Source organism: Phyllobates terribilis, unplaced genomic scaffold (genome assembly GCF_046119375.1).
Source record: "Phyllobates terribilis strain yellow unplaced genomic scaffold, ASM4611937v1 Scaffold_1__5_contigs__length_1240528914, whole genome shotgun sequence".
Lineage (NCBI taxonomy): Eukaryota > Metazoa > Chordata > Amphibia > Anura > Dendrobatidae > Phyllobates > Phyllobates terribilis.
Window position 1 is genome coordinate 803,398,521 of NW_027362761.1, and position 14,360 is coordinate 803,412,880.

Sequence of the window (14,360 nt, forward strand, 5' to 3'; positions counted from 1 at the left end):
TGGTTAAAGACCCCTAGCTATATTTATTCATTTTATTTCATGTAATCAGAATTTTGTGCGGATGGAGAAGCTGGATCACAGAATGTATGGTGCTGAGCATTAAATGAGTACCACCCCTTTGAAAAATAAGATTTTAATCAATATCTCATTCAACACAATTTCCAAAATTTTGTCAAGATTGAGTTTCATAGAACTAACATGAAAGTAAGGTTAATAATATAACTTTCATTACAAAATCTTTTACTCAAATTAGGTGATGAAAATAAGAGTACACCCCACATCAAAATCTACTACATCTAGTATTTTGTATGACCTCCATGATTTAAAGGCAGCACCAAGTCTTCTATGAACAAGTCAATGAACAAGTTGGTAACAAGTTTCAACATCTTTTTACATTCTTCAAAAGTGACCTTTTAGAGCCTGTGTAATGCTCGCAGGTGGCGCACGTGGTTCGTGCCACAGACCGGACTTCCCCTGGAGGGGCGTAACTAAGCAGCTAACTTGGTGTTCACTGGAGCCTCTGGTGGTGAAGTCAGGCGTGTTCGGCGGGTAGCTGCCAGGTGCCATTTCAAGGCAGCGTCTGGCAGTAGCAGGTGGCCACAAGGGTCAGAGACGTTAATTACCCTTAAAGAGCAGGGGAGAGCGCGCGTATAGACGTGCCGTCGGAACACAGTGTGGCGTGCACATGAAAGGACAGGGAGCATGCCAGGACCACACCGAAGGGCCGACACGGTGAGTTAGCTGGCATTCCTGCATGGAGGAGGAAGGGGGCACCATGCAGGGACACTGGCCATGGTGTTACAGCCTGGATGCTGGATGGACAGTGATGGTCTTTTCAGATTTCCCCATAGGTGTTTGATTGGGTTCACATCAGGAGACATACTTGGCCAGTGAATCACTTTCACCCTTTTCTTCTTCAGTAATGCATCAAATGTGTGTTTTGGATCATTGTCATTTTGAAAAAGTGCACATCTTCCAAGGGCACGGAGGAATGTTCGCATCTTCTCTTTCAATATAGAGCAGTGTACATGTATAAATCCATGATATCAATGAATTGTATCTTCCCGACACCAGCAGAACTCATGCAGCCCCACATAACGACACTGCCATGTTTCACTGCAAGCACCATGCGTTATTATAAATTCATTTTTCTAAATGCATGGCGGCTACAGTGAAACATGTATTTTTTCATATTCCCCAACTATAAAAGGGCCTTTGAGATAGAAGGGCATTTTTTGCAACTATTATCTTCACTCTAACATCTTTTGCTTTTAGTTACAATTTCGTACAACTCCTTTACACCAATCCAGACCTCAAAATTGGTCCAGATCCCAATATTTAGACCACAATCTCAAATGATACTAAACCCAGATAAGACCTTACAGCTTCCTTTGTGGCTCTAAGTACCTCACAATTTTTGTCCTTATCTTTCTTGCTCTATTACAGCAAGGACTATGCTGCACTGCATAGGTGGCTGGTGTATCACATTGGTTTGTTACTAACTACAGCAGTATTTTTGTAGTATTATAGCCGTCTGGCACTTTAAACATGTTTAACCAGATAAGAGATAAAAAACAAAACTAAAAACACTTTCAGAAATATAAAGTTTAATAGCACCACATCACTATTACAACCTTTTGTAATAAACATATGTGCTATTTCTAATCATTAGAACCTTACATCTCCATTTTTACCAATTTTCACTTAACATGCAAAAATATATTTCCTTCAGTATGCTACATAAAAAAAAGAGGTCAAACAAAATTGATGCACAATGCATCATTTTACAAGCTTGCATCAGAGTTATCAAAGAGGTGCACACAATATGATCACGTTCACTACAACTTAGTAACGCATCAGGAATAATAAATTGCACACCTTACTAAGAAATGTGCTGAACTCAATGCCGCAGCCTTTTTTTCTAGACAATTTTGAAAACAGAGTGCAGTGCAAAAAATACTTAAATAATTAGGTCACACACCACATAATCCACTTTTTTGGGGGGAAATTTGTTCTGCAGTAAGCAAAAATATCAGACACAGGTACTGACAAAGATACAGGAGTATTCCTGTTAAGTAAAGATTGCCATGTCCCCTTTGTATATATATATGTATATTCATCAAGATTCACTGCTGGCAGCTTCCTTTGCAATTTCTGACCAATGACTTCCCAGATGTGTTCGATGGGAGACAAGTCAGGAGACCATGCATCCATGATAGCATGTTTAGGCCAGACAAGCTGCTCACAGTAGCACAAGCGGCCTGGTGTTGTGGTGTTAAAAAACGGCTCATACGACACTTGGAAGAAACGGCTATATCACTGGTAACCCAACTAAATCACTGTAATGTCCAGCTGTTTGTGTACCTGGAATGAAGACTAGAAGGGTCCAGCTACAGTACAGAAAACACCACCGGTACTTTTTGTGAAAGAGGTTATTCGGGACATAACAATTGACCTATCCGAAGGATAGGTTATAAAAGTGAGATGGGTGTGAGTCCCACATCCAGCACCCCCACGATCAACTAAAATCTGCTTTGGCAGCCACTGAGTTTTGTAGTTTTTCTCCCTTTCACTTCAATAGGAGATAAACAGAAGTACTTGGCAGCAGTCAGTAACCAATGTAAGGAGCTGCTATTTTCCGCCCCATGCATTGCAACATGTCAGGTCGCTGCCATAGTTTTCCGCTGATTGTGTATGTGGAGTGTATAAAAGAAGTAAAAATGAAAACCTGATGAACAAAAAAGCCCCGATGCAAACTCTGTATTTGGCCCCCCTAAATACTTTGTGTTATTTAGAATACTGGTGCCGTATTATGTGTCCGAGGGTCTTTTGGACACCCTTCATACTCCAGGTTTCACTGCTAACTCTGCATCTCCTGGAGCTATGCAGGCGAGTTATAGGTGAGAATAAAAGTTAATGGCAAAGTCACTATTACAGTAAGTGTATTAATGCCAATTACACGTTAATTTTAAGAATTAAATATAATGTTGATGTTCAATTTCAATTCTAGCAGCAAAAAGGTTTACCAGAGAAAAAAAAAGAAATTTATTAATCTGATAACTGGTTTCTCTATGAAGAACTAATTTATTTTCTTCATATGGTAAGTCACAGGCAAGCACTGGCCATAGCACTATTTACAACAAAAAATCCAAAACTCATAGAAGGTAGAATAAGAGGAGAGCCCGGATCCAACTGCTTCCCATTCAGATCCGGCAAGGTTTTTTCATCCACCATCTTTAAAACTTGACCATTCAGCAAGACTGTTCTAGATGGAGGAGAAACAATCGCTTGATTAATTCCAATTAAAAAAGTATCAATTGAAGATTGCAGTGCAATCACTGAGCCACTGTGCTGCTTAATATCAAAACAGTGAAATTCTGACACCCCCACCGATCAGCAATTTTACCTTTGTTGGCAGGACAGTGTAAAAAGGGAACAGAGGCAGCCATCATAGCTCCATTCTCTTTGTAGCTGTCACTTTCAAGTGCCGCAGCTCAGGAGGAATACCGTGCCCAAAAACAGCAACTACACGGTGAATGGAGGGGTGCCAGTCTGGCTCTGTTCATCATTTACATCCTGCTGCTGCTAAAAGCTGAAAAAAGCTCATCGCTGGGGAAACTGGGTGAAGGATCACCACTGATATGATATTCACTACATATTCTAAAGATAGGTCATCAATATTGTAAGAAAATAGAAACACAGAAACATCAGCTCACCGGGTAGGAAAATATCTCAAAGTAGGGTGCAGTGCACAGCATCCTCAGGCCAGTTCCTGGGTGTATGAAGCAAGAAAAAGGAGGAAAAATGCCAGAAGCAGCAAAAATAAGTAAATTAAAATATCACATTTATAATAGTACGTAAAAATCCAAAGGGGATCAGCTCGCATTTCGAGAGGACTATCTCTTAGCTTTTACCAAGACTAAGCTAGTCATCTCGAAACGCGTAGACCCGATGTCTCATCTTTTATATGTACTTTTAATCTCTCATTTGGACTTTTACGTACTATAATAAATATGAGGTTTCAATTTACTTATTTTAGTGGTTGCTGGCATTTCTCTTTTCTTTGCATCAGTATTGTAAGCCTGGCCAACGCCATTAAGAGACAATTACAGACTACCGCCACATTAGGATTTTGCTACATTAATAGTTTCCGAAGTTGAGACGGATTTCTCAGCTGTTACTTTCATAGATTGTGTCCATGTGTACAGAGACTGCTAGACAAGTGGGCCCACCGTCGCTAGAATAAAAATATTAGCACCATCTACTGATTATTAGATTGAATGAAGAAAAATCTGTGTTTTGAGCAATTCTTTTCTCTGTATTACACACTAGTATGTACTTCATGGGCTGCATTAAGCGACAACAGTCTACCTTTTGGACAAAAGTTGCCTTTTTATATTTAGGAGCATATTACATTGTAAATGTTACACTTAAGAATAAGTGTGAAATAACAGTTGTTGGAAATGGAAGGATGGTAAAAAGTGAATATCGTTTAGCTTTTTTTTATATTATACTGGTTTGTCTCACAGAATATATCACTGCAGTGGAACTTACGTAGAAAGCAGTCCTTTTTCTCCGGGTAAAAGGAGATATTCATCCACAATCTTTCCAGACAGGAAGCTAGGCAAATGCATTTCCTCGCTACGGTTGTTCAAGTTCATGGCAAACAGTGTAACATCTCCCACTTTGTATTTAGGGCTGAGTGAGAAAGCATAGAATAAAATTAGTATAAGTAAGTATTAGCAATATAAGTAAGTACACTTGTACAGAACTATAATTGGACCTTTCTTCACCATAGGCAAAAGGTACAATTCAATGTCCGCATCCTGTATCAAAATACCTTGACCAAGGCAAAGGGGGTTGTTGAGCAAAGGGGGTTGTTGACTTCCTGGAAACTAGAACCTGGGTAAAATACTCTGGATGCCTATACGTTGGTACACCACTGCACTTACATTAATGAAAGGTCAGCATGAATCAAAGCCTAGCTGCACAATTGCAGTCAGGTATGATTTTCTCCAAAAATTTAAAAAAAAATGTAGTTTGAAGAACTGACTGAGGACCATAGGAATAGATTGGAGTGGTCCAGTGCTGCCCCGTCCGGCTCCTCCCTGTACCGTTATAATTGATGGACAGAGCAAGTGTGGGGAAAAAGCTTTCCAGGAACCATAGCGATAGATGTGACTGGCAACGCTGGACTATTCATATGGTCCCCACCTAGCTTTGCAAACTATATTTTCTCTGACATGCCGGAGCATTTCAGTAAAAAATATCTGCCTGCAATCATACAGCCAAGCTCTGATTCATACTGCACCAGAAGCACTGCAAAGCATTATAGAAAATGGGGTTGTCCGGTTAAAAGCTACAAGTCTGCAGTCACTCTGTGTGACTGCAGACTTTTGGATCCTCTATGTGCACAGCGCGTTATGGGGATTTTCTGATGCCGGCGGTATTGTGCCTCACAAGGATTTGATATGCATACTCCCGGCCACATTCCGACTAGATGGGTGCTGCCTTGTTCAATGCAAGTGTATAGAGCAAGGCCAGTAACAGTCCAGTATGAATGTGGCTGGGAGTATGCATAGCGCATGCTTGCGATCACATGACCACCCGCTCCTGGCATCCAAGACTCGTCACAGCCTGCAGCGCACGTGATGTGTGGATTCACAAGTCGGCAGTCATATAGACCCGACTACCCCTTTAAAGCGGTAGCTAACCACAATTAAACTTCTAATTTCTTTCTGCTCATTGATTTATAAATCAAATTGGTAGTTTAGTTGGTTTTAGCTATAACTATGTATAAAATATAGATATGTATTATTTCTATAAACTGGATTATCAAATCAGGAGGTACTTTTTAGTAGTTGAATTAAAATAAAATTAATCAAACACATCTTATACCACTGCCAATATTTCCATAGATAAGCTAAAATGCACATATTTACCTACATGTCCTGAAAACTTACTTGAATAAAAAAAATAAAATAGATGTGATAGAGAGACAGATGCAACGTGCCCTGCCATCGCTTTTTGGCCCCAGCTATGCTCATAGATAGATAAATATTAGTATAATGCAATCAGTACCATCAAATTAGTGCATTAAAATAAAAATATATTATTGAACAATTCTTTTGAAATAGTTTATAAAATAGTTACGGTATTTACTTACTTGTTAGTATTCGTGCAATGAAGATAAACCCTAATGTTTTCCACATTTACATTCTTGGACTTCTTAAAACCGGCACTCAAAACAATGGATCCAACCAAGTTCCTGAATACCAGCGACAGCCAATAGTCCTAAAGTAAATATTTTAGAAGATTGAAAATATTCTAAGATGATCTACACATTGATATTGAGTTTAGCCAGCACCTTGTAAAATGATACATTTAGAATTATACCAAAAATGTAGCATACCAAGTGGTAAAGAAGCAATGCAGGTATCTGACAGGGGTACAGACATAACATACAGCATTGTAATAGTATGGTATATACTACCTTCTGGTATACAACACTTCGCGGGTTAAATTGATGCATAATGCTATATAACAACCATGGGACCAACAGAAATCCTTAGCATGTTCCCATCAAACAAACTACCGTATTGACAGAAGTCACGAAATATTTACTTACAGGTAAAGGCTCAAATTCAGAATCCACCAGATTGTATGAGCCGGCACCAAACAAGGCCTGCCTCATAACCACATCAATTCCCAGTTTAGCAGACATCCCCAGCTTGTCTAGCCACCTGTTTGAATAAAAGAAAAATAAGAGAATTCTAGATGGACACTTGGTACCTTGTCTGATGCCTTAGATACCAGACAAGGTTCTTTTCGCTTTTGTTTTTATTTTCTAAGGTTTTATTACACATCATTTTATAATACAGATAACAATTATATTAGAAAAAATATCCAGCACATACCAACCCACCAACGGTGGATCAAAATAAATAGGATTATTATGTATGTAATGAATGAGTCTGGGAAAACTCGCCCCTACAATTCCAGACTTCAAATCTTTCCCTCCATTTTCCAAGGCGGTCTCTACTCCTGAACCATATTCAGCTATTCACCCAATTTTCCGCCATTCCCTCAATATAGGGACATTCTGTCTTAGCTAATTTCTAGCATTTAATAATCTAGCAGCAAAAAGCAACTTTGTAGCGAGAACACTTCGGGTACGTGTCCACGATCCTTTTCCAACAGCAGTTTGGACACAGCTCACTTGCGCTGCGTCCAAACCGCTGCGTTGTACAGTAGAAGCAAAGGGATGGGATTTCCAGAAATCTCCGCAACAGAAATTTCACCCATAGAATGGATATGGTACGGTGACTCCGCATGTGTTCAATGAACACATGCGGATTTACCTGCGTGATCGGACGCAACGAAAATACGCTGCAATAGCCTGATCGTGGGGACGCAGCCTTACACGGCAATTCCACTGGTCAAATTTTAGTTAAAGAAGCACTCCCACCAGGTTTTCAATTCATTAAATGTCTATGTACTGTATGGGCATGTAATGTGGTGTGAGTGTATTAATATACTCACCTAGTGCTGCTCTCTCTGGATTCAAGCACCGTTCTTCTCCTCTTCTCAGTGACGTCACCACACTGCAGACTCTCTGGGTCACTCTGCACTCAGTATGACCTGGAAGTGGTCTTTACAGTGTAAGTCTATGGAGAGTCAGAACGAGGCCCCATAGACTTACACTGTAAAAGAGACTTTAGGCTCATGCATAGAGTGACCCAACTAGTCACAATTGCGGTGACGTCACTGAGAAGAGGAGCAGAACGGCGCTGTACACCGGAGAAAGCTGCAATAGGCAAGTATATTAATACACTCACATCACATTACATGCACACATACACAGATTTAATGAATAAAAAAAACTTAAATGGGAATGCTTCTTCAAATGGGTATGGAACTATAAAAGGATTACATTTACATGGAACTGATATATCTTGTGATCTCTTTTACTGAATTTCCCCTCTCAGTAGATCACATTGAGATCTCAGACCTTCAATGGTTTTGAGAACAACAGGACTTTGTAAAATGATAAAACCACTAATGATGTGCCAGTGATGTGCTTTCTGAAGGAGTCTAAGTGAGCTATGAAGCCTCTGTCATTCTGACATTAAGACCACGGCCCCACTATCAGTATTCGGTCAGTATTTTTTCTCAGGAGTGGAAGCCAAAACCAGGTGAGGAACAATCAGAGAAAAGGTATAATAGAAACAAGTCACCAATTCTGCATTTATCACCCACTCCTGGTTTTGGCTCCCACTCCTGAGAAAAAATACTGACCAAATACTGACTAAATACTAATAGTGGGGCCGTGACCTAACAGCGGATAACCGCACAGTCTATCAATGCGATTCTTCTACTGCATAATATCTATGAAATGTCAAATACCATTTTGCATTGATTTAAGCATAAATAAATGTACTCCAACATGTAGGGGCCAATTCATTAAGACCGGCATTGTAAACTCCTGTCTTAACCCCTTCACGACGTGGCCAATTTTAGTTTTTGCCTTTTCCTCCTCTTCTTCTTAAAGCCATACATTTTTTCTGTTTACATAGACATATGAGGGCTTGATTTTTATGGGGCAAGTTGTACTTTTGAATGACTCCATTCATTTTACCACTTAGTGTACTGGAAAACGGGAAACAAATTCCAAGTGGGGAGAAATTGTGGAAAAAAAACGCAATTCTGACGTTTTTTGGTAATTGTTTTTATGGTGTACATTTTGTGGTAAAAATGACCTCTCAATGTGATTCTGCTCATCAGTATGATCACGGTGATGCAAACATGTCCAGGTTTTTTTTATTATTATTTTAGTGGTGAAAAATCTAAAGTTTTAAAAAAATAAATAACAATTTGGGGGGTTGTGTCGCTATTTTACGAGACTCGTAACTTTTTCATTTTTCAGCTGATGGAGCTATGTGACAGCTTACTTTCTGCGGAGCAACACAACGTTTTTCATTGATACTCTTTTGGGGTAGATATGCCATTTTGATCGCACATCACAGCATTTTTTGTGGAATTGCAGCGACAATACTTAAATTTGGGGTTCTTGATTTTTTTTTTTTTTTTTTTTCATTCACAGTGTGTACCAATTGGGTTATTTTTATATTTTGATAGATCTGACTTTTCTGAACTTCATGATACCACTTTTGTATTTTTTTCATTTTTATTAACCCCTTTACCATCTTGGGTTTTTCTGTTTTTGCGTTTTCATTTTTTTGCTCTCCTTTTTCCCAGAGCCATAACACTTTTTTATTTTTTTGGCAATATGGCCATGTTAAGGCTTGTTTTTTGTGGGAGGAGCTGTACTTTTGAATGACATCATTGGTTTTACCATATCGTGTACTGGAAAATGGGAAAAAAATTCAAAGTGCAATGAAATTGCAAAAAAAGTGCAATCTCACAATAGCCTTTGGTTTTTGTTTTTACCACATTCACTATATGGTAAAACTGACCTGCCATTATGATTCTCCAGGTCATTACAAGTTTGTAGATACCAAACATGTATAGGTCCTTTTCTATTTCATTGGTGATAAAAAAAAAAAAAAAAAAGTAAAGTTTGGACAAAAAGATAAAAAGTCATTTTCCGAAACCTGTAGCGTCTCCATTTTTAGGGATCTGGGGCCGGATGAGAGCTTATTTTTTGTGCGCCGAGCTGACGTTTTTATTGATTCCACTTTGCGGTACATCCAATGTTTTGATCACCCGTTATTGCATTTTATTGCGATGTTGTGGCTACCAAAAAAAACATAATTCTGCCGTTTTGATTTTTTTTCTCGTTACGCCATTTACCAATTGGATTAATTCTTTTCATATATTGATAGATCGGGCGATTCTGAACGCGTCGATACCAAATATGTGTATATTTTTTTTTATTGTTTTATTTTGAATGGGGCGAAAGGGGGGTGGTTGGAACGTTTATATTTTTCAAAACTTTTTTTTTTTTTTCCACTGGCTTCAATAGTCTACATGGGAGACTACAAGCTGCTAGCTGCTCTAGCACTGCTGTTTGTATCAAAAATGCTCACTGGCTATGAGCGCAAACCACTGGGCAGCGCTCATAGTATCCCGGCAATGACATCCGAAGGGATTTCCTGCAGACCCCGGGTTGTCATGCCAACCCATGGGCGACCCGCGTTCATGTGACACGGGCACCGATGGGCGGGATTAGTGACGAACTTCCAGTAAGAGCAAGTTAAATGCCTCTGTCAGAGATTGACAGCGGCATTTAACTAGTTAGGGGCACATGACAGCTGATCAGATCAGCTGTCATGTCCCCCGAAACATGCGGACTCATCGCCGGAGCTGGCATGGAGTGCAGGGATGCAACCTTGGAAGTACTCATACGTCCAAGGTCGTAAAGGGGTTAATGGAGGAAAAGGGGGGTGATTTTTTACTTTTTTTTTTTTCTAATTTTCATTGTACTTGTTAGTCCCCTTAGGGGAATTGAAGCTGCGATTGTCTGATCGCTTGTGCTATATGCAGCAATACCACAGTATTGCTGCATATAGTGAAAATCACAGTCTCCTTTGAAGCCCGGCCACAGGCAGGGTTTCAAAGAATCTCCATAATGACAAGCACAGAGGTCTTCAACTGACCCCCTGCTGTCATAGCAACCTATCGGCAACCTGCAATCATTTTAAAGGCGCACCGATGGGCGATTAGAATGATGCGACGGCATGCTGGCACGTGTTAATTGCCGCTGTCAAAGTTTGACAGTGGCATTTAACAGGTTCTTAATCGCGAGCCGATTGTTAGAGGCAAGTCCTGGCTGTAGTAACACACAAGCATCATCTGCCGAGTATGGGGCAGGCTCACCCCGTGAGCCTGCTCCATACTCCTGCCTCCGACTTGTGCCATACATGTACGGCGGATGTCATGAAGGGATTAATGAAGGAGTGTGTATGAGTGAAATGTGCCTAATTCATTATGAGGCGCACATCACTTAATGAATTAGGCCCGTCTTAGAACTGCCGTGCAAATTCACCAGAGATATACTGCAGTCAGGGACTAAAGTGGTATAAATGAATCAGACAGCCAGGACTCCCCACACCACATCCCACCCATTTAGGTAAAGCTGGTTGGGATTGGGGTGAAAACGTCAATTTTGCTCAAATGTTAAGGTGTTTTATGCCAGAATTCTGGGGAAAATACCTTAATGAATGAGGCCCACATTTCATGTATCTAACCCTTCTTTTTCTGTTATTTGCCATTTTGTCCTTGCAATTTTACAATAAAGGGCAGCACCTCCATGCAGGTGACCACAACCAATTTGCTTTTTTAATGTATGAACATTGTGGCTACTAATCCAAAATCTCTTAAGCTGTTAACATGTGTTGTTCTTAGGCTTCTTTCCTGCCAAGTTTTGCAACATATAAATATATGCTTAGACACTAGACTAGCATATCATTTGCAAATAAGGGCCTTTTTTAACCAACTGACTTAAAAAAAAAATAAAAAAAAAAACCCTGATGGACATGTTGTTCTTTTTAATGCATTCTATGCTAACCACTAGAGGTAAAAACCATTTAAGACATAAAACAGTATTATTATCGGACAACTGCTAATAGCCAGCATTGCCGACTCTGTGAAATGCCTAATTATGCAGCAATATGAGGGATAAATTCATGTATGCCCCATGCCATTTCGAGAATTCTGAGTGACTATATACCACTAATTGTGACCCATCCCTTCTGTCTCTTTTGGAAGACATAACGAAGTATTACTATAATGTGCTACAAAAGAAATAATAAATGAAACCCACTGTGATTATATGCTCCTGGACAATATAATCTCCATATGTCATGGTACAAGAGGGAGTTTTTATAACTAGCAAACATTGATCAACTTACATGAAGCCATCAATATATGTATTGGATAATCCTGGAGATCCTCCACCATATGCCGAGCTAGTTTCACCTAACCAGATTAACTTTCCTGGAACAGTTTCATTTACTATCTAAAACAATAATTATTGAAAAAAAAAGAAAATGAAAATTCTTATTATTCGTTATGGGATTTACCAATACCTCCATAAAATATGCATATCACTACAATATCACGTTGTCACTTAAATGCCCTTAAAACCCGTGCTATTCCCATACTGAGAGTTCAGTGGTCATCTGCTGGTCTTTGTTAAAGAATCCCTCCCATCTATATATTTTATTAAATGTGCGTATATGTGCATGTAATATAGTGTGAGTGTATAAAATATATTCACCTACCACTGTTCTCTCCTGTGTCAAGCAGCGTTCTTCTCCTCTTCTCAATGACGTCATCCCTCCGCAGACACCCCAGATCACACTGCTCTCTGCGAAAGCAGAAAGTGGCTTTTACAATGTAAGCCTAAGGTATGTCAGAAAGAGGCCTGATAGGCTTACATTGTAAAAGAGACTTCCAGCTCACACAAAGCATACAGTGGCCTGGCTAGCTGAAATTGCGGTGATATCACTGAGAAGAGGAGAAGAAGAACTCTGGACACCGGAGAAAGCGGCGGTAGGTGAGTATATTAACACTCACACTATATTACATGCCCATATACACAGATTTAATACAGAAAATATAGGTGAGAGTGCTTCTTTAATTAGTCTAGACAATGACATGCTGTGCTTCACACAAGATCATGGCAGTCAACCACTAACCGCAGCAATGATGCCAGTATAGATGGCACAACACCAAAGTGATCATCTGTCACACTTATATGTTGCATGTTTTATGGCAAAATAAAGTAGATTTACTAATATACACTGTGGTCTAGAAAGGATTCATTTTTTAATGGAACAAAACATTACATCAATATTTGCAATGAAATGAAACATTTTAAATCCTTTTTGTCCTTCTCAAACCTGCAAAGAAAGAAAATATTAAATTAAAGAAAAAGTCACAGCAATTTTTTCCTTAATCCCTCCTAAGTATGTATGTAATGTAGGTGCGAGTACATTAAATCACTTCTGGATTGCGATCCTCCCTGTTCTCCAGCACAGTTCCAGTCCTCTTCTTCCTCACATGACTTGTTTTCAGATTTGTCGGCTCACACTGTGTGGAACGGTACCTACTTTCCCAATTTGTTTTTATGAGACTCAAAATGAGGTTCCTTAGACTAACATTAAGAAAATGACTTCTGTTCTACATATAAACCCGTGTGAGCCAACTAGTCTGATTTCAGATCGCGTGGGTGGCGAAAGATGACAATCCGTAAGTAGTTTAATACATTACATATTTAGCTGGAGAAAAATAAAGATGTTCCCTCATCGCTTCGCACAAAGAGTCCCAGCATTCATTGGAGATTCTCAAATGGGACTTTATCAGGCTGCAGGATGGCCCTGCAGTCACTTTCCCGCAGCATCTATCACGAACACCCCCCCACACCGGAAAAGGACATCATCAGGGGGTGGCGTTGCAGTCACTTTCCACAGGATCTATCACTGCCGCTCTCTGCAGATGTCTATGATCAATTGTGGTGAAAGAATCAGAGAGAAGTGACCGCAGCGGCTCCACACAGCTTATGTCACTGCTGCTCTGAAAAGAGATGTCATCAGGGGGCAGCGGTGATAGAAGCAGGGTAAGTGACAGCAGTTTGACGGCGCTCTGGTCCCTTCTCTCACCGCAATTGATTCTAGACATTTGCAGAGGGCAACAGTTGTAAAAAAGATGTGGTGAGTGACCACAGAGCCGCCTCCCGATGTCATCCTGTTCCAGAAGTGGGTGATAGAAATTGCAGTGACTGCAGGCCCACCATCCTCGTCATGATATATCCGTTGAGCATACCTTCAAACAAAGCATCACAGGAGGTAAAAAACTCAACATGTTCTGGATACCCATTATCTTGGAGATTCTATTTATTTGCATTTCAACATCAAAATTGCAACGAATATAATCAGTTAACCGTATTTTTAATATAAAATGACATATACTGTATTGGAAATGAAACGCCAATAAACGCAGACATAGGGATTAACTAATGGAATTTTCAAATAAAGCAAATTGCAAAAGTATTTAAGGGTTAAAAATAGATATTCGTACAGGACTTTTTATGTATAGGACCACCACTTTAATGATGAAATTATTACTCTGCCTATTTAAAGTCTTTCATTAGAAATCTTATCCACCAAAAAAAAAAAACAAGAAAAGCCCTAATCCATACCCTTAACACAGTCTTTATTTCTGAAGATAAAGTGTCCAAAATGTTACTGCTGACAAAGTCTTCCATAGATGCAGTCCGGCCATCAACATAATAACTGTTTTTAAGCAAAGAGATAAAAAAAAAAGATTATTATATATTAGATATCAAATATTAAAACATTACATATAAAAATAAGAAACACTCAATTCAAAGGTCA

The 14,360-nt window shown here is 39.5% G+C and overlaps 1 protein-coding gene across 2 annotated transcripts in view; it reads right to left on the minus strand.

Annotated features, from left to right (window-relative positions):
- Positions 1–272: 272 nt before the first annotated feature.
- The window catches only part of HPSE (heparanase), a 66,234-nt gene continuing 52,146 nt past the window's right edge, over positions 273–14,360 (minus strand). Inside the window, exons 7-12 of one of the 2 annotated variants that reach the window (XM_073637106.1) lie at positions 14,165–14,258; positions 11,874–11,980; positions 6,629–6,743; positions 6,167–6,294; positions 4,555–4,698; positions 273–3,260 (exon numbers count right to left, since the gene is read on the minus strand). In XM_073637106.1, coding sequence (XP_073493207.1) covers positions 3,224–3,260; positions 4,555–4,698; positions 6,167–6,294; positions 6,629–6,743; positions 11,874–11,980; positions 14,165–14,258 — 625 coding nt within the window. In that variant the 3' untranslated portion in view covers positions 273–3,223. Of the gene's footprint in view, positions 3,266–4,554; positions 4,699–6,166; positions 6,295–6,628; positions 6,744–11,873; positions 11,981–14,164; positions 14,259–14,360 lie in introns of both variants that reach the window. The other variant, XM_073637105.1, reaches the window with a different exon arrangement.